The sequence below is a fragment of the Pipra filicauda genome, unplaced genomic scaffold (genome assembly GCF_003945595.2).
Source record: "Pipra filicauda isolate LSUMZ 115617 unplaced genomic scaffold, ASM394559v2 scaffold45_size4122338_pilon, whole genome shotgun sequence".
Lineage (NCBI taxonomy): Eukaryota > Metazoa > Chordata > Aves > Passeriformes > Pipridae > Pipra > Pipra filicauda.
Window position 1 is genome coordinate 70,890 of NW_024104598.1, and position 19,446 is coordinate 90,335.

General features: G+C 61.4%; 2 protein-coding genes across 3 annotated transcripts in view; both read right to left on the reverse strand.

The window, feature by feature from the left end:
- Nucleotides 1–935: 935 nt before the first annotated feature.
- On the reverse strand, nt 936–9,292 carry GRK2 (G protein-coupled receptor kinase 2). Of its 2 annotated transcripts, none has more exons than XM_027722431.2 (21): nt 9,164–9,292; nt 7,983–8,059; nt 7,312–7,385; nt 6,943–7,044; nt 6,646–6,720; nt 6,130–6,191; nt 5,787–5,838; nt 5,534–5,625; nt 5,175–5,274; nt 4,997–5,075; nt 4,791–4,921; nt 4,313–4,407; nt 4,129–4,236; nt 3,986–4,052; nt 3,604–3,704; nt 3,447–3,513; nt 3,259–3,354; nt 3,019–3,181; nt 2,803–2,939; nt 2,570–2,680; nt 936–1,844 (listed from the first exon to the last, which is right to left on the reverse strand). In XM_027722431.2, exons 1-21 carry the CDS (start codon nt 9,274–9,276, stop codon nt 1,683–1,685), a joined length of 2,064 nt encoding a protein of 687 aa, XP_027578232.1. In that variant the 5' UTR covers nt 9,277–9,292; the 3' UTR covers nt 936–1,682. The 2 variants fall into 2 exon arrangements, with proteins under 2 accessions (XP_027578232.1, XP_027578231.1); XM_027722430.2 differs by having other exon boundaries at nt 2,570–2,683.
- A 3,009-nt stretch (nt 9,293–12,301) lies between these two features.
- Nucleotides 12,302–19,446, reverse strand: part of KDM2A (lysine demethylase 2A) — a 35,625-nt gene continuing 28,480 nt past the window's right edge. Inside the window, exons 15-22 of the mRNA XM_027722429.2 lie at nt 17,770–18,036; nt 17,208–17,339; nt 17,038–17,127; nt 15,616–16,328; nt 14,465–14,628; nt 14,037–14,195; nt 13,641–13,856; nt 12,302–13,534 (exon numbers count right to left, since the gene is read on the reverse strand). Coding sequence (XP_027578230.1) covers nt 13,353–13,534; nt 13,641–13,856; nt 14,037–14,195; nt 14,465–14,628; nt 15,616–16,328; nt 17,038–17,127; nt 17,208–17,339; nt 17,770–18,036 — 1,923 coding nt within the window. The 3' untranslated portion in view covers nt 12,302–13,352. The remainder of the gene's footprint in view (nt 13,535–13,640; nt 13,857–14,036; nt 14,196–14,464; nt 14,629–15,615; nt 16,329–17,037; nt 17,128–17,207; nt 17,340–17,769; nt 18,037–19,446) is intronic.

Here is a 19,446-nt window from a genome sequence, read left to right on the forward strand (position 1 = left end):
GCACAGGGCACCGGGAACAGCGTCGGCACTCGGAACGGCACCGAGCACGGAGGGACAGCGGACCCCAGCTCATCCTCGTCCCGGGGCTCCCTGACCTCTTCTAAAAATGTCATGACATCAGTCCCACAGTGGGTACACAGTGCTCAGGACCACTGTGCACCGGGCACTGGGCATATCCCATCCCATCCTCATCCTCATTCCGGGGCTGCCTGACCGCTTTTATGTCATGACATCAGTCCCACAGTGGGTACACAGTACTCAGGACCACTGTGCACCCAGTACTGGGCATATCTCATCCCATCCCATTCCATCCTCATCCTGGGGCTCCCTGACCCCCTTTTATGTTGTCACATCAGCTCTGTAGTGGGTTCCTGGTGCTCGGGACCACCGTGCACTCAGATCCAGGTTTACCCCATTTACCCCATCTCATCCCATCCCACCCTGACCAATCCTCCTCCTCATCCGGGGGCTCTCTGACCCCTTTTATGTGGTGACATCAGTCCTGCAGTGGGTACACAGTGCTCAGGACCACTGTGCACCAGGCTCTGGGCTTACCCCATCCCATCCCATCCCATCCCATCCCATCCCCAGGAATGCTGGAGCACCGGCCCTGCACGCCTGCCGCACCCCGACTGATTGCCCGCAGGCAGGGTGTGCGCAGAGAGGTGCCACCTGCACCGCCTGGTGACAAGGGGACAGCCAAAGTCACCCCCAGGGACAGCATAGCAAAGGGGAACACAATCCCCAGCACCCCCCGCTGGCCCGGGACCCCCACCCTGCAGGGCTTGGGGACTCCCTGGGATGTCCCCAGAGTGCCATTGTGTCCATGGGGGGGCACAGGGGCAGCCCTGTGACAGGGAGGTGACAGGGACACAGTGACACCCTCAGCAGGCACAGTGACCTCTCCACCCCCTGCAGGGAGGAGAAGCCAGGCGGTGTTTTTCTATATTTTTATTATAAAAACTCTTTTTTTTGGCATTCTCACATCTCTGCTCATGAAAATCTCACTCACCCGGTGGCCCCCCCTCTGCCCGGTGCCCCCCATGCCCAGTGCCCCCCCAGCCCCTGGAGCAGAGTGACCAGAGACCAATATTTACAGATGCTGCCAGGAACTGGGGAGGGAGGGGATGCCTGTGCCCACCAGGAGGCTGATTTGGGGGGGTCCCACCTGATCCCTTCTCCCCTGGGAAGGGGGGGTGGCAGTGGGCTGGGGGTGCCCCCCTTGCCCTGGGGGGCGGCACGAGGGGCAGGGGCAGAGCCGGGGGGGGTGCAGGGGACCTGTGGCACAGTATTTACAGGGGGTCCCCCTGGCGCGCGCACACACACACACACACACACACACACACACACACACGAGGAGTTGGCACCCACGGGACAGGTACAGCCACGCGGGGAGGGGGGGACACACCGGTACCCACTGGCCCCCTTTGGCACACGTGGCAGTGGGGAAGCGGGTGGGCAGGGGCGGGGAGGGGGGCGCGGGGGCTGCCTTCATCTGAGCCGGAGAGTTCACGGAGGATCAGGGTGGGGACACCAGGGAGAGGTGCCCAACGCCAGCGGCGTCACCGCAGCCATGCCCCTGGGGTGGCACCAGCCCCGGGGGACACGGGAGGACACGCGGGAACCCAACCCAATAAATTAGAGGTGGGGTGGGAAGGGGGGAAGGGGACACCAGGAGGGGGTCAGAGCCCGTTGGGGGAGCGCTGGATGAACGGCACTTTGCTGAGCTCCACCACGGGTGAGCGGGGCTTGTTCTGCATGCGGGGCACCCGCTGCAGCAGCTGCTGTGCCTGACGCTGCGCGTCCCGCAGCTCCTTCCGCCACTGCACCAGCTCGGGGTCGCTCTGCGGGGCAGGGAACGGGTCAGGAGGGGTTCCCCAAGGGGACAGAGTGGCCAGGAAATGCCCAGGGCAGGGAACAGGTCAGAACAGGCTCCCCAGGATGCCAGGGCAGAGGACAGGATAGCCAAGGTCTCCCCAGGCAGCATACAGGGTGGTGGGCTCCCCAGGGTGCCAGGGAAGGGTACGGAGTGGTTGGGTGCTCCCCAGGGCAGGCCACGGGGTGTCAGGGCAGGGGACTGGTGGTTTGGGGTTCGCTGAGGCACCAGAGCAAGATTTGGTTTGTCACGGTCTCCCCAGGGTGCCAGGGCTCCTGGTTTGGGGCTCCCTGGGGTGCCAGGGCAAGGTACAGGGTAGTTTGGGTCTCCCTGGGTTCTGGAGGTGCCCCAAGCTTTTAGTATTCATGCCCTGTCACAGCTTGAAGGACTAAATGTGCAGGGCTAGTGGCCAGCAAGAGGTGGCCAGCAGCTGGCAGGAGATGGTTAGTGCCCAGCAGAGGATGGCTAGAGACAGTCTGGAGGTGGCTAGTACCTAGCAGAGGGGGTGGCTAGCAGATAGCAGGAGTTGGCCAGCACCCAGCAAGGTTTGGTTAGTGCCCAGCGAGACCAAGTGGCACTCGCGGAAGACGGCCAGTGAGGGGGCAGGGGGTGGCCAGCACCCAGCAGAGATGCCAGTGGCCTCAGAGGCTGGCTAGCCCTAGGGGTGACCCAGGGGGAGGGGGGCACACTCACATCACACTGCAGCACAAACTGCTTGCCCCCGCGGATGCGGAGCAGGATGCACTTCCGCTCCTTCACCTGCGTCTCCTCCACCGAGTCGATCTCCTCCATGGTGAGCAGGGACTGCTGGGGGGACAGGCTCAGCCCGGCCCCTGGCCCCCCACGCACCCCAAACCCCTCACAGTGCACCCCCTGTGCCCGGCACACCCTGGCACCCACCCAGTGCCGTGCTGTGCCCGCCTTACCGGCGACTCGCCCTCCCCACGCCACTCGAGGCGGTTGGGAAAGAGGTAGAAGTAGCGGCGCTGCCACTGTGTCAGGAAGGGGTTGCCCAGCTTGGCCATGTACCCGTGCATGATGCAGTCCTTGCCCATGGCGTACTCTGTGCCCGGGAGAGGCGGGGTCAGCCCCGGATGCATCCCGAGGGGGCTGTCAGGGTGGGGGTCCCCAGCCCCACTCACCCTCCTCGTGGCCCAGCTGCTTGTTCTTGGCCTTCTTGCGGGCCTCCAGCTTGTCGGTGTCGGCGTTGACGGCGTTGAAGACAGTCTCGGTCACCTCCTGCTGCCAGCGCTCCGAGATGGTGAGCGGAAAATTGCGGTACAGCTCCTGGTCGCTCTCCAGCAGCTGGGCAGGGCGGGATGCCGGGGTGAGGGGCTGCTGGGCACCCCACGCCCCCACGCTCAGCCCCTGCGTCCCGGTACCTTGATGCCCTTGGTGTCCTCCTCGTCGAAGGAGCCGATGTCGAAGGCGTCGGCCGCGTTCACCTCGCCGCGGGGCGGGATGAGGGGCGGCGGGTACTGCGGGTCAGAGGGGGTCAGAACGGGGGGTCAGAGGGGTGGCTGCCTGTGTCCGTGTCCCTGTCCCCAACCATGGGTGTAGTGCCCCTCACCTTCTGCAGGAAAACCATCTGCCAGTCCAGGCCCTTGAAGAAGGGCTCCTCCTTCACCTCCTGAGCCCTGGGGAGGGAGGAGGGCAGGTGAGCTTGCTCTCAGGGCAGTGCACCAGCACACCCTCCCCGGTACCCCAGGGGTTTCGGGGGCACTCACCCACGCCCCATGCAGCCCAGGCGCCGGTTGACATCCCGCTGCAGCAGCCCCTCGAGCAGGGAGCGCAGCTCCGGGGAGAAGGAGTCCGGCAGCTCCACGGCCTGCGGGAGATTCCATGAACACGTTGGCACCAAGGGACATGCGTACACAGGGCTAGGGATGCACACAGATGTGCACAGGATACACGCAGACGGGCGCGAACATGCACTCTGGGCATGGCTCAGCGTGAAGGACCAGCTGTCCCTGACCCCTCACACCCCCAGTGAGCCCCCCAGGCCGCCACCAACACATGGTGGGGGGCACAACAGCCCAGAGGTGCTCATGCCCTGCCCTCACATCAGCACCCACCGGCACACACACACACAGGGGTGCCCCCACTCACCATGGTGAGGGTCATCCGGTCAATCTCATGCTTGTCCTTTGTCTTATGCTGCCGAAATGGGCTGTGCCTGTGGCGCCAAGGGGAAAGGGAGGTCAGTGGTGCTCACCTGTGCCCACCCATGCCCACTCGAGCCCAACACTCACCCCCGGAGCAGTTTGAAGAGCATACAGCCCAGGGAGAACCAGTCGGCACTGCTGTCGTACGCCACCCCCTTCTGCAGCACCTCCGGCGCCATGTACCCGTGGGTGCCCCTGGGGAGGGGGCACAGGGGGGTCAGGGGCCGCCCGGGCGGGTGGGCAGGGCGGGCAGGGGCGTGGGCACACTCACACGCTGGCGTGGGGCTTCTTCTTAGAGAAGTCGCAGGCCAGGCCCAGGTCGGAGATGCGGACGTGCCCAAACTCGTCCAGGAGGATGTTTGCTGGCTGCCAAGACATGGCATTCCCCCTGAGCCCAAGGACAGCCCATGGGCACAGCTGGGGAGCTCTGTGGGATTTGGGGTGTCCACAGGACTGAGGTGGGACTGGGAAGTGCTGATGGGGTCAGCAAGTACCCGCCCCAAGGTCTCAGAGTCTGCGATGGATCTTAGGGGGTTCCTGCGGTGTCAGGGGTGCCCAAGGGACGTGAGGGTGCCCTCTGGATTTGGGGAGTGCCCACAGGGTCTGAGGGCTCCTGCAGGGTGGCTGTGACACCTGTGACTGCCCATGGAGTCCTGAGGGAGGTTTCTAAAGGCCTGAGGATGCTAACAGGGCATCCTGTGGGGTCTGAGGGTGCCCACAGGGGTGTGGGTGCCTGTGGGGACGGTCACCTTGAGGTCACGGTACACGACGAAACGGCTGTGCATGTGCTCCAGGCCCAGGATGATCTCGGCCGCGTAGAACCTCATCTCCGCCTCCGAGAAGACGCCGTGCTGGGACAGGTGATAGTGCAGGTCCCCCCCTGTGACCACAGGGACCAGCTGTCACCCTGGCACTGCCCCCTGAGCCACAGGGTCCCTCGGGACCGGGGCCTCACCGTTCATGAGGTCGAGGATGAAGCTGAGCTTGTCGGGCGTGTGGAAGGCGTACGACATGCACACGATGAATGGGCAGTCCTGGCAGAAGACACGGGGGGGGTCACCCTCCCTGTCCCTGTCCCCTGTCCCCTGCCACAGCCCACGAGCAGGGTGCCAGCCCTGCCCGTATGCCCTCACCCCGGTGCTGACGAGGGACAGCATGATGCGCTCGTTGAGGGCCAGTGTCTCGCCCTGCTTCATCTTGATGCGCTTCTTGTCCAAGCACTTCATGGCATACCTGGGGGCACGGAGTCCCTGCAGCCACTGTGTCCCCACAGCCATACCACCGTGCCCCTCCAGTGCCACCACCCACGGCCACATCCCCACCTCCACCTCCCAACCACGGCCCTGATGTCCCTGTAGCCATGACAATATTTCCACAACATCCTGACACGTGTCATCATGGCAACACCCCTGCAGGTGCCCTCGGGACCACCAGCAGCCCCAAATCACAGGTGGATCCCTCTGTCCCCCCCACATGGAGCATCCCCTGTTACATTTTGCCCGTGTCCGCTTTCCGGCAGCCGTAGACCTCCCCGAAACCGCCGCGGCCGATGATTCGGTGAACACTGAAGTCGTTCATGGTGAGCTGGAGGGGGTGACAGGGAGGCACAGGTGAGCCTGGACACCTGGGTCCGTGGTGGCGGGGGGATCCACCCCCTGCCTCAGTTTCCTCAGGGGAGGAACACAGAGGCTCCCCGTGTCCCCCTCCCTGGAGGTGCATCCTGGGGTGCAGGGATTCCTGCTCACATGGATGTTCAGCTCCACATTCTTCCACTGGCAGAACCGCGTGAACTTGTCACTGCAAGGAAGCACAGAGAGGGCAAGAGTGGAGACCCTGGAGAAACACCCCCTGCCAAGAACCCTCGGATTTGTCTGGATATAGGTAGCACCCCCTGGGACCCTTGTCTGGGAACAGAGACCCCAGGACAGATCTGGGGATGACAAGTGTTCCCTGAGTCCTCAGTGTAGTGACAGATAGCCCTGGAGCTCTATCTAAGAAGGGACCCCTGATCCCAGTCTGGGCTGGGAGACCCAGGTCTCCAGGGGGATGGGACACCCCGATCCATGTGGGACTTTCCCCCCAACTCACCTCTCGATGAATTTCTGGAAGATGCCCCCTCGCAGGTTCTGGCAGATCTCCTCAATGTAAGGCTGGAGGGGACACAGAGCTCAGCACGGTGTCCCCAGGGATACCCACGTCACCCATCCCCCACCATTACATGAGGTCTCTCCATCCCTGGGATATCACAACCCCCACTGCCACTTCCAGGTCCCCAGGGATGCTTCTGCCCCTCAGGGTCACCTGAATCTCTCGGGACCACAACATCACCAGCCCTGGGGACTCCACTGTCACCCTAGGGTGACATCCCTGCTACCTCCAGCTCCCAATCCCCTGATGACCACCCCATGGGGACCATCAGCAATCTCCCCTCACTCCCACCATGCTGGGGACCCTCACACCATCCCTTGGGCTCCCCATACTTTCTGAGAACCCTCCCTCCCCCACAGCTCCAGGGACTCCTGTCATCCCCAGCCCCCTTTAAGGATTAACTCCCTGAGTACCACAGGTGGCAGGGACTCCCTTTCTGTCCTGGGTGATGCCCACCTGGAAGAGATCTGGGGGCACCTGCTTCTTGCTCAGACGGCTCTGGACATGCTCCGTGGCACTCTTGGAGAAGGGCTGTGAGGTGAGATGGGATTGTGTCACCCTGGATAGAAGGGACAGGGACACAGGGGCCAGGCAGGGGAAAACCCACGGAGGGGGTCTGTGTCTGGGTTTATGGCTCCCAGGATAGAGCCTGTGGAGGATTCGGAGCTCCCTCTGAAGACACTGGGTACCAGGCCCCTGTGCGGGGGGACACCCCTCCCACCCCGGTGCCTCGCCCCATGGCACGGCACTCACGTGGGAGCAGGCCAGCAGCTCCTTCATGATGTAATGGTCGAAGATGTGGCGACTCTGGGCGGCTCGTTCCTCCTCCGAGTCCAGCTTCTCGTACTTCTTGATCTGGAGAGGGCACAGCTCCGGTGGCACAGGGGCACACAGGACCTGGGACACTGGGAACCATGGTCCCAGCCCTTCCGTGTGCCACATCCCATTGGCACACGATGGTTATCCCATCCTCCGTGTCCCCTAAGCAGCACCTCCCGGCTCCCAGGACACTGTCACCTTGGGTACTGCTCTTGGCACCACGTCTGTGGGCCTGTAGGTACCAAACCCTAACCCACCCCTCCTCGTGAACACAGGGCTGTCAGGGGGGTGCCCCCATCTCACCTCCTCATAAAACTCCATCAGGGGCTTGGCCTCCTCAGCCTGGTTGAAGGCAAAGTCCCGGAAAAGCAGGTAGCCTGGCAGGGACAGAGCCACAGCATGAGAGATGCCAGCCCCACGGCCCACATCAAAGGACACAGGGACCATCCCCTGGGCCTGCCTGGCCCTGCTACCACCCCCATGCCAGGCTTGGAGAAGGGGAAATGCCAAGGACGGACCGGTGAGGATTTGGCAGGGTGACACGGGGGACAAGGCTGGCACAGGGAGCAGTGCTGTGGGGCACCGTGGGGCAGGGCAGGGGGGCAGTGAGGGGGCTGATGTGGAGGGGGACACCGTGTCAGGGGCATGGGCAGGCACCACAGGCAGGCTGCTGTGGGGAGGACGTGCCCGGAAACCGCCGGAGCCGGCAGGAGGAAGTGAGAGGCGCTTCCTGCCCAGGACGGTTAAGGCTGGCGTGGGGGGAAGTGACAGGGCGGGGGACATGGGGTGGGGAACGTTGCGCAGCCCCCTGGCACCCATGTCCAGCCCGGCCCCACAGCCCCCCTGCTACCTCCAGGGGGCAGGGGAATGGCCATGGCCACTACTACTGTCGTGGTGGCCACCAGCCCACCCTTGAGGGTGCTCCCCCAAGTGCCCCCTGTGTCCCCCACAGCCCCCCCGTGCCCCCAGCTCACCGATCTTCTGCGTGAAGATCTTGTCAAAAGTCACCTCTCCCCGGTCCTCCAGGTACTTCTGCATGACGCTGCGGATGCTGGGGAGACACCAGAGGGACTCAGTGCCCCCCGTGCCCCCTGAAAGACCCCTGCTCCCAACACACCCCCGTGCCTATCATACTCCTCCTCTCCCACTCCTCCCGTGTCCCCCAAGCCCCGGTGGCACACCTATCCTCCCGTGTTGTGTGTCCCCACCCAAGTGTGACAAGTTGCTGGGCCCCTGTAAGGATCACAGGGTGTCCCACGCACTGGGGGTCCAAGGGAGGCTGGGGAGGAGGGTATCCCCAGAAAGCCTCCTGGGTGCCTGGAAGTGAAGGCACAGGAGGGCACCGGGGTCTGGAAGGGGGAGTGGGGACCCTGACCATATGTGTGCACCTGGGCACAGGTGTGTGTGTGTGTAAACATGAGCGTGCACGGCAGCAGGAGAGCAGGGGGGTGACGTGGTGGGGACAGAGGGGGTGTATACACATGACTCTATGTCCATGTCCCTGTGTCTCTGTTTGTGCCTGTCTGTTGGGCAGGTTGACTGTGTCATCCATGTCTGTGTGTCCATGTGACAGCCAGAATGTGTGTGTGCCCATGTCTCGGTGTCCACATCTGTCTGTCCGTGCGTCAGGAAGGATTTGTGTGTGTGCCTATGTCTGCGTGTCTGTGTGTATGTCAGGCAGGATATGTGTGTGCCCATGTCCGTGTGCCTGTGTCCGTGTGCCTGTCTGTATGCCAAGCAGGATGTGTCCGTGTCTGTGTGTCCGTGTGTGTCCATGACCATGTCTGTGTATCCCTGTCCACGTCTGTGTGTCAGTGTGTGCGTGTCCACGTCCGTGTGTCTGTGTCCATGTGTCTGTGTCTATGTCCACGTCCGTGTGTCCACGTCCGTGTGTCCGTGTGTCCCTGCCCGTGTGTGTCCGTGTGTCCGTGTGCCTGTGCCGGGGCAGGACGCGGTGCCGGAGCGCAGCCCGGGCAGGTGTTCCCGGCCGGTGCCGCGCACACACGTGTGCGGGAGTGTCTGTGACACGCGGGTGTGAGCGAGCGGCGCCGGGAGCGGCGCGGGACGGGATGCGCGGGGGCCGCGGGGGGGTCTCGGGGCTGAGAGTGGACGGACGGACGGACGGACCGCCGGAGTGGCAGCGGCGGGGCCTCACCTGGGCTCGGGCAGGACAATCCTCTTGCTGGCGCGGGCGGCGGGCGCGGCGCGGCTCTTCTCCATGGCCATCAGGTAACTCACGTCCGCCAGCACCGCCTCCAGGTCCGCCATCGTCCCGCGCCGCGGACCCGCCGCCGCCGCCCCGGCCCGACCCGCCGGCCCCGGAACCGGAACCGCGCCCGGAAGCGGAACGGGGCCGGGCCGGGGGAGCCGGGCGGGGGCGCGGGGAGCGGCCGGGCCGGGCTCGGCGGCGCCGGGACACGGGACGCGCGGGGCCGGGAGCGCCGGGAACGCCGGGAGCGCCCGCAGAGGGAACGGGGCGCGGCCGCACCGGGAACGGCGGGCGGGGCCTGCGCCGCCGCCCCGCCCAGCCAGGGGGGGCCGCGACACCGACGGCAGCGGGGGGGTGACACCGGGGGTGACAGTGGGGGTGTCTGCGACATTATGTGTGTGTGACACCGGTGTGTGACAGTGAGAGTGTGACATTATGTGTGTGTGACACCGGGTGTGACACTGTGTGTGTGTGAGACACTCTGTGTGTGTGTGACATTATGGGTGTGTGACACCAGTGTGTGACACTGGGTGTGGGTGTGTGACACTGGGTGTGACACTGGGTGTGACACTGGGTGTGGGTGTGTGACACGGGGTGTGACATCAGGGGTGTGTGTGACACTGTATGTGACACTGGGGACTGTGTGTAACAGTGTGTGACAACAGGTGTGTGTGATACTGGGTGTGACACCAGGAACATGTGTGTTACACCAGGTGTGTCTCTCTGTGTGACACTGGGTGGGTGACACTGGGTGCGTCTGACACCAGGGGTATGTGTGACACTGGGTGGGTGTGACACCATGTGAGTGTGACACTGGCTCACTGTGTGTGACACTGGGTGGGTGACACTGGGGGCGGGTGGGTGTGACACTGGGGGTGGGTGGGTGTGACACTGTGGATATGACACCGTGAATGTGTGACACCATGTGACACTGGCTCTGTCTCCCTGTGTGTGACACTGTGACATCGGCTCTGTCTCACTGTGTGTGACACTGTGTGCGTGACACTGTGGGTGTGACACCGTGAATGTGTGATACTGTGTATGTGTGACACCATGTGAGTGTGACACCGGCTGTGTGACACCATGTGTGTGTGACACTGGCTGGGTGTGTGACAGTGGCTCTGTGTGTGATGCCCTGCATGTGACCAAGCAGGTGTGATGCATGACATCTCACGTGTCACCCCACATCACACGGTGTGACACCAGGTGTGACCACACGCCAGTGCACGTGGCACCGTGCAGCACCACATGTGCCATGTGGGTGCACACACCTGACAGCAGGTGTGACCATGTGCATGTGACACCGTGTGCAGGCTCCCTGTCCCCAGGACCAGGAGGGGACACCAGGAGGGGACAAGCAGGGGCTCTAGGTGCTCTGATTCTCTCGGTCCTGATGTATCACTCAGGTGACACACAGGGACTGGGGCACAGGGAGGGTGGCGTTGGCCTCGCCACCTGTGGAGGAGGATGTCACCCACGGAAGAGCAAGCCCTGCACCTCGTCATGCAAATGTCACAGCCCGACCGCCGGGGGACATGGGCTGTGACATCCCTGCACGCTGGGGGATGCCAAATGTCACCCTGGTGGCCCAGGAATCCGCCAAAGGAGAGCAGAGGGCAAGGACTCACATGGCCCTGCCAGGAGGTGATAGGACACAAGCACAGCTGCCACCACCCACCAGGATGGGGACACAGGGATGGCTGCTACTGCCACCCCAAGAGATGGACAGGGGGGACAGAGGAGGTCCCAGCCTCATCCCCTCCACTTTCCTCACAGACAAACAATGGGCAGAGCCAACACTCAGGGATTTTAGTTCGTTGTTTTTTTTTTTTTCTTTTACTTTTTTTATTCCAAAAATCCACCCCCAAGAAACAAAATATTTCCCTTGGGAGGCTGGGATCTTCCCTCCCCCCACAACAGCCTTGTGGTAATATGTTATGAGTAAGGATCCTCTCTAAAAAGCCCAGAAAAAAAAAAAAGGAAAAAAAAAAAGGAAAGGCAAACTGAAAATGAACCAAAAGTAACTGCCAAGTAGGTGCCCTCCCTCTGCCCCAGCCAAGAACCCCAACCCCAACTGAGAGAGCGCAAGACTTCGTTTGCTTTTACCCTTAATGCTTACATTTAATTTTAAAGCACAAACATCAGAGATGGACTCTAAATCGCCAACAAAAAAATAGATATTTACAATATTTCTCCAGGGAGGGGAAGGGAGGGAGGGAGGGACGGGGGGGGGCGGGGGGGATTAAAACAAAACAAAAACCACAACCAAACCCTTAAACAAGTAACTTTGCTTGCAGGAGTTGTCTTTAGGGAGCAGGCTGGGTTGGTTTTAAATCACTAAGTGATTTTTTTTATTATATATAATTCTCTTTTTTTCTTCCTTGTGGATTTGCACCACACCGGGGTGGTGAGGAGGGTCGCCCGCAGGCGTCTCTGCGGGGCACAGCGGGAAGGGGGCGCTGTCCCCGTGGAGGAGGGACCCCCAGAGGGGGGGAGCCCCTGGCCCTTCCAGCCACACTCAACCCCAGCTCTTTTAAGTTTTCTTTCTTGTTGCAAAACTCAAAATGAATCCAAAGGAAAAAGAAAAGCTTTTAATTCTTCCGACGTCTTCCCTGGTCGCCACCGCCAAGAGAGGCTGAGGCCGAAGGGTATTCCTCTCACCCACGGGTGTTTTCCTGCTCCGAGCCCTCCAGCAGTGAGGCCACACCACCCCTTGTCCAGGCACTCCGGGATTGTCCCCTCAGATCCCCCTGTGGCAGCCGGGGACAGTCCCCACGCCCAGGAAGGGGGTGGGTGGCCACCTCTCCTCCCTTATTGCTTCTGAAGCAGCAGGGGGGTGGGCTGCCCTCGGGGGACCCCCCTGTGGGGCTGGGGACGGGTGGCACAGAGGGGACACCCTGGATTGTGCTATCTGTACGCTGCCAGGGAGAAAGCGGGGTGCTGACATGGGGGGGAGAGAGTTGGGGAGCGTCCGGGCACAGGCAGGACAGGGAGGGAAATAAAATAGTGACCCAGAAAAAGAAGATTCCAACCTTTTTTCCTTTCTTTTTTTTTTTTCTTTCTTTTTTTTTTGTTGTCTTTTTTTTTTGTTTTGTTTTTTTTTGTTGGTTTTTTTGTTGTTTTTTTTTAAAGTGCAAAAAGCTCTCTGCTGCCCTAGAGAGAGGTTCTTTGGACCGACCATTCATTGCAAAGGAAAATCGGCAGCGAAAAGGGGGGTGGGAGAAGGAGAGGACGATGCAGGGGGGTGGCCGTGCCAGTTCGGTCCCGGGCCATGGAACAGCCCTCGCCCCTCCGGCCCCAGAGTGCTTCACGGTGCCGGGAGCTGGGGAGGAAGAGGAGGCAGCTCCTGTCCCCCCCATGTGCTCACTCACCCCTGGCTGATGCTTCCCGAGTCCTCCCTGAGCTCTGATGTACCTGTGGGTTCTCCCCTGCTCCATCCCCTCGGACAGACGGGAAGGCTGATGCTGTCCCAGAGTGGAAGCGAGTTATCCCCCAGCCTCGCCCCCCCGGGCTCTCAAAGCCCCTGCTCCTGGTGACACCCCAGCCACGGGGCTCCTGCCCTCGGCACCCAAAGAGCCGCCCGGATGTGTGGAAGCGGCGGGAGAAGGAGGGGGATGTATCACAGTCCCTGCAGCCAGATGAGGGGAAGAGAAAGGGCGTGAGAGCGCAGGGCAAGCGCCGAGCTGGTGGTGGCACAGAGGGGTATGGGGTGTTTCGGCTCTGCTCCCGCTTCCTTGGAGAGACCCTCAAGCTTTGTGCTACCGCGGAAGTGACAAGTGTTTCAAGGCAAGGAGACGATGGGAAGGAAGGGGAAAAGCTGGGGGAAGAGGGTGCCCCATTTCTCTGCACAGAGACCTCTGTTACAAGCTCCACCCTGGGAGCGGCCAGCCTCCGGGCTGAGGCTCCCTGCCATGTGCCCGTTCCTCCTCTGGTACTGGCCAGCCTGGCGGGACATCTTCCTCGGCAGAAGTCCCGGGGAAGGAGGAGGAGGAAGGACAGTGGAGCAGCGGCCCTGCCTGCCGAGTCAGGTGGGAGGCAGGACACGGAGGGCAAGGTGGGGAGGTGGAGGAGCGGCTCTCCGAGAGGGGTGGGATGGGCTCTTTTCCTTCTCCTCAGTCTGCCCCGGGGAGGGTCTCTAGCTGATTTTTTGGATCAGCTTCTCATCGGACAGGCAGTAGAGGCTGTTGATGGACAGGTCCGAGATGAAGTGCTCACAGGCTTTGCGGGTGATCTGTTTGCAACCTCGCAGGTCGATTAGGGTGACGTTGGAGATGCGGCGCAGGTACAGCAAGGCCTGGTCCGTCAGCTTATTGCAGCCTGCAGGGAAAGGAGAGCTAGAGTGAGTGGAACAGCTCTGGGAAGACATCCCGTGTCGTGCTGGGAGGAGGGAGGTGCTGCAGGATGGCCGGAGCAGCGCACCCACCTGCCATGTTGAGCTCGGTGAGGGAGTTGCGTGTGGAGGAGCCCACGGCGGTGAGGAGGTTGGCCGACTGGTCCGTGAGGTGGTTGCAGTGGCTGAGGTCGAGGCGGGAGAGCAGGGGCATATGGCGGATGATCAAGCGCAGCGTGGCGTCGGTGATGTCCAGGCCGGCGAGCCGGAAGTCGATCATGTTGCGGAGTTTGCTGCGATTGTCCTGACCTGCAAAGGAAGAGGAGGAGCTGAGCACGGACGAACTGCCCTGGCACACTGCGGCACTCCGGATCCAGCATCACCTCCCCGCTCTGAGATCGGAACGTCATCCCCTTCCATCTCCCCACAACCCACGGGGACCCTCCTGAGTGACCACCACTCCAGCCCTGCCCCGGGGCAGCAGCTTACTGGGTTTGTCTGTTGGAGGCGTGAGTAAGTCCCGGATCTGAGGGTCCTTGATTCCTACTGCCCACCGAAGATCGAGGGTCCTGAGAAGGGGGCAGCTGGAGGTACTGAGAGCACAGACCGCAGACCAGGAACAGCCCGCTAAGATGAGGTCTTTCAGGCCTGGCAGGAGGGAGAGAGGTAACGAGTCAGACGGGTTTGGTCAGCTCTGAGGCATCCCAGATCTCAACCCTCTTTTTCCAGGCACATGAGGAAGCAGGTCCCCTCCCTGCTTGGGGTGGGACATTTGCTGGGGATGAGATCCAGGAACCCTGGGAGTTCCCAAGCTGGCAGGTACCAGGGTGCAGAGTGTGTCTCACTGTGCTCCAGCCCTCAGGAAGCCTTGGAGCAGGCTGGTGGCAGATAGGGACCCCTCCCCAGCCCATGCTCACCTGGCAGCCTGTTGACGAGCCACGTAAGCTGTTTTTTGGAGATGTTGGTCCAGCTGAGGTCGAGGCTGACCGGCTGCCTTTTGATGATGCCGCTCAGCGCCTGGGGGGTGATGGACTTGCACCTGCTCAAGTCTATCTTTGTCCACAATCTCTTGTCACAGCACCTGGGGACAAGGACAAGGCTGAAAGTTGAGCCCCATGGGATAAGAGACAACCAGTGGGTTGCCTGGCTTCAGGGAGAAGCCCAGCCCTGGCATGGCCTCAGCCACAGAACAAGGCTCTCCTCCTGGTTTCCATAGGTTTCCCCAAACATGGGAGGTTGCTGAGGGTATCTGGCCACCCAGGGACACCCAGAGCAGATTCAGCAGGGTTTTACTACCACAAAACAAGACTCAAGAGTCACAGCTGCTGGTCTGCTTGTCCCCTCCAGGTGCTCCTCCTGTCAGGGCAGAGATTCTAAGGATCCTCGCTCCCAGCAGACACAATACTCCTCCTGGTCCCATCCCACAGCTCCAGCACCACTTGCTGCTTCACTGAGAGCTGTGGCAGAGCCCAGAGGTGGCACAAACTCCTCCTCTCCCACAGGAATCTGTGGAGACCCTGGACCCGATGGCAGCTCAGCTGAGCCCCTGAAGGTGCAGACAAGGGGACACTGTCCTCCAGCCATCACACCACACCCTTCCCACCGGCTGCCGATCAAAGCAGGCTGGTCCTTTCCCATCGCTCCATCCCTGCTGCTCGGCGGTTAGAAACCTCCCAGCTTCCATTCTCATCTGTTCCCAAGCCCTTCACCATGCACAGCTGTCCCAGTGCCAGCATTGTCTTCGGGCCTGCTGCCCCCTGAGGCACTTCCAGCCAGCAAATCCACCCTGCCTCAGCAAACCCATCCCGCCTCAGCCTGCCTTCCACACTTTCCCTGCCTGCTGGCAGCACAGGAGGCCAGGAAGGGCAAGGACCATCAGGGTAGTGGGTGAGGAAAGGACACTGGCACCTCATAAGGACATGGTGGGGGACACAGATGCTCAGATCTCCCAGAGGGGACAGTAAGGAGCAGTGCACACAGGTCCAAGGGCAATGCTGCCTGGCTCCAGGGAGCAAAGGGAAGGCCACCAAGCATGTCCCCCCAGCCCACCCCGGGTCCCCACACTCACCATTTGTACCAGGTCTTGCACACCCGCATGCACTCGCAGAGCTCCCTGCGGGTGAGGTAGCGGAAGACGGACATCCAGACCTCTCTCTGCATGCAGCTCTCCTCGTCCTCCTGCGCCCGGCCCCCGCGGCCGTTCAGCCGGGCCGCCCCCCCCTCCTCTGCATTCTCATCCTCCTCCTCCTCTTCCTCATCCTCCTCCTCAGCAGCCGCCTCCTCCTCGCCCCCACTCCGCAGGGGCATCCTGGCGGGCGCGTGGCGCACGACCACGCGGGGCGAGTGCTGCAGGTTGGCGGAGGAGGCCGTGATGGCTTGGAGCTTGGGGACGATCGAAGTGCCGTGGACGTCTTTGGTGGGGCGCTGGAGCGTCACGGTGAGGTAGGAGCCGTGCAGCTTGGCCTTCTCCACCTCCGACAGCTCCTTCTTGCCGCTGGGGTTGTTCTCCTTCTCCCGCACCATGGTTCGCTCCGTGGCCTGGAGCCGCAGCAGCTGCCGCCGCTTGAAACGCTCGTCCCGGCTGGCGCTGTGGTGGTCGCTGGGGCCGGCACCGGGGGATGAGCGCGTCACCACGCCCCGCGGGGACGCCGGGTCGTGGATCAGCTGCAGCATCGGGGTGGGAGAGTTGGGCGGTGGGGTCAGGGGCTCCTCACAGCTCCGCAGGGGCCGCAGCACCTTGGCTTGTGCCGTGTCATCGTCGCTCTCCTCCACCTTCCGCTTCTGTGGGGAAGAGGGTTAGCAGGGATGGGGCTGTGGTGGGCCTGGGGAATGTTTTCCCCCTTTGTTCTTCCCCAGGGAAACAACACAGTGCTGAGCAGGGCTTGCACCAGCAGTGCCCAGTAGAATCATAGAATGGTTTGGGTTGGAAGGGGCCTTAAAGATCATCTTGTTCCAAACCCCTTCCATGGGCAGGGACATCTTCCACCAGACCAGGTTGCTCCAAGCCCTGTCCAACGTGGCCTTGAACACTTCCAGGGATGGGGCAGCCACAGCTTCTCTAGGCAACATGTTCTAGTGATTCACCACCCTCTGAGTAAAGAATTTCTTTAACAGCTCATTAACCAGGATCAGAGCCCACCCACACCAGGAACCAATGTTCTCCTTCCCCCTTGACAAAAGGGGTGTCCCCTGAGGTTGGAAGTGGCTTCCACTAAATGCCTAACAGCCCAGTGTGTCTTGCAGTGGAATCTCTCAGGATCCCAGCTCAGCATCAGTGGGAACAAGGGGTGCTCATCACAGTACTGGGGGACTCGCCCCTGTGGGATGCCAGGATAGGATTGCAGCAAGATGTGGGCGGGCTTTCAAGTGCTGCACTCCCACAATCCTCACTCTCACTAGTCACTGCCCAACTGGTCTCTCCAGCCCACCCTGGCTGAATGCATCCCTGGCAGGATGCAGTGTGATGGAGGACAGACATTCTGCTCCTTACCTGGCCCTTCTCTGTGTCGTCACCCTGGTAGCATTTGGGGCACTCCCAGCAGTTGGGGAGCTCATCGTTGAGCAGCCCCTCCCCATCCATCTGCAAAGAAAAGGAGGGGGTCAGCAGTAGCCCTGCCCCAGAACCAAGCCCCCCCCATGCCCAGCACCTGCCCTGCTCACCTGCAGACAGCCAGGGTGAACGATCTCGTTGCAGATACAGCACTCCATGAGCTTCTTCTCAAAGTCCTGCGAGTCCTCATTCTGATCCACCTCGCCACAAAGTGCACATGTGACCGAGTGAGGCAGCCTGGGCTACAAAGGAAAGCAGGGGTGAAACCAGGGCAAGGTGGGACAGCCTTCCCCCTTTCCTTCCCTACTACCTGAATCATGGGGAAGGGGCCAGCTATTCCCCAGGAACCAAACTTGGGTAATTGCCCTCCTCTGTCACAGAATCACAGAATTGTTAGGGTTGGAAGGGACTTCTGGGGAGCATTTAGTCCAAACCTCCCACCTAGAGCAGGTGACACAGGAAAGGTCCAGGTGAGTTTTGAATGTCTCCAGAGAGGGAGACTCCATGCCCTCCCTGGGCAGCTGCTCCACTGCTCTGCCATCTTCAAGAGAAAGTTCTTCCTCATGTTGAGGTGAAACCTCTTGTGGTTTAGTTTATGGCCCTGATAGGCCACACAGAGCCCTGGCCAGACTGCAGGAGTCTCCCAGGGGAAGACTGAGGATGCAGACTCACCGCTAAGCACTGCCGGAGGACGCAGGACTGCTTCATGCGGCCAGGCCCGCCGAACTTCTTCATGTCCCTGCAGTAGTGGCACATGCCACACTCGCCCTGCATGCAAGCCTTGCATTTTCGGCACCGCACCCGCCTCCGCCTGGCGCCCGACACGATGGGAGAGACCGTGGGCCTGACGGGTGTTGGGCGCGGGGTCGGCTTCATGGTGTGAGGCTTGGTGATGGGGATGGTGGGCAGGCGCACCCGCAGCCGGGCCTGGAGCTTCAGCTGGCAACAGAGAGAGAAGGGAATAGGGTGAGAGGAATGAAGCACTGCATTGTGCTGAGGTCTGAAAGGCTCTGATCGGATCCGGCACTGCAATGGATAACATGCTGGAGAACAGCTCTGCACCCTCACCGCTCCACAGCCAAAGGAGCCTGGATTGGTGCTTCCCCAGCAGCTCTCCACACCCCACGCCAAGAGCTCCCCTTCCTCCTACCCCCCATCAGGACTCAATAATGGGTCTGAAAAGGGGTGATGAGTCCCAAAGACACCACAGTGTTCCAACAACATCCACTCTTTCCTTTTGAGGCAAGGAATGACAAGGTCCACCCGGGCTGTCCTCTCTGTGTGTCACTCAATGATTCTCGTGGGTCCCTTCCAACTCAGAATACTCTGTAACTCCTGTCTGTAACCCATGTCACCTGTCAGCTCTACACAGGACAGGGATCAGCTCTGGGCACTCCTTCCCAAGCTCAAGGCACACTGGGAACACCCACATCCCCGTTTACAGTACAGGTGGGACAGCACTGCTCTCCAGCTGACCTTTGCCACCCTGCATCCCATCAGCCCTCAAAGGAAATCTGCTGGCTGCAGCATGCTTCTGGGATCAGCCCTGGTGGGGTGTCCACCCCAGCTGAGGGGCTTGGGGAAGGGCAGGCTCCCAAAAATCCCAGTACAAGGATGGGGTTGGGGATATGCCAAGCATCTGAGTGCTGCACCCAAAGGACGTACATGTCTCCAGGTCTCTTCTCCCAAGAAAGCTGCCTGAGATGCTTCTGCTGCACAAGGACCAGCAATCCACACTGGATCTCCTTGGGCAGGGCAGGCAAGCAGAGACAGGCACCTCCAAAGGGCAATCCGAGAGGCTTGTTTGTCTCCAGACTCCCAAACGGGGTGTTACCCACCCTTCCCAGAGTGATGGGGTCCTGCTCTTCCCACAGCCAGCTTGGGAGCCTGTCTCCTGTCAGGAAGGAAGCAGTGACCTCGGGGATCCAACCTGGCAGGCCACAGGAAGGCAGCCTGCAGAGGGGAAGTCCGGCTGCTCCGTGCCTCCATCTGCTCAGCGAGCTCAGCCCGGGCTGTGGCCCAGCTGTGGGCCCTGGGTTATGAGCATAGCTGGAGAGGGAAAGGGCAGGGATGCATGGAAAGGTCCCACTGCTGAGGAACTGGCTGCTATCTGCAGGGAGCTGCCTCCCTTGGGGTTCTAAGAGCCAGTACTACAGCAGAGTGTGCTGGCAAGGACAGGGACACAAGGGACACGTTCAGCTTGCAGTGAGGGGCTGGACGATGCTGGCCTTCAACCCCACACCTCACATCACTACAACAGTGAGACCTTCCCCAACACACAACACTCCTCAGGCCACCCAGGACTCCCTTATCAAGCCAGAGCTGCTGGGAGAGCGGGATCACCCCTTC

Coding starts and splice junctions, on each gene's coding strand:
- GRK2 (XM_027722430.2), bottom strand. CDS start 9,276: ATGGCGGACCTGGAGGCGGTGCTGGCGGACGTGAGTTACCTGATGGCC. Junction 4,922..4,996: donor CATCCTCGACCTCATGAACG/GTGAGGCCCCGG, acceptor CTGTGGTCACAG/GGGGGGACCTGCACTATCAC. Junction 4,053..4,128: donor CTCTTCAAACTGCTCCGGGG/GTGAGTGTTGGG, acceptor TTGGCGCCACAG/GCACAGCCCATTTCGGCAGC.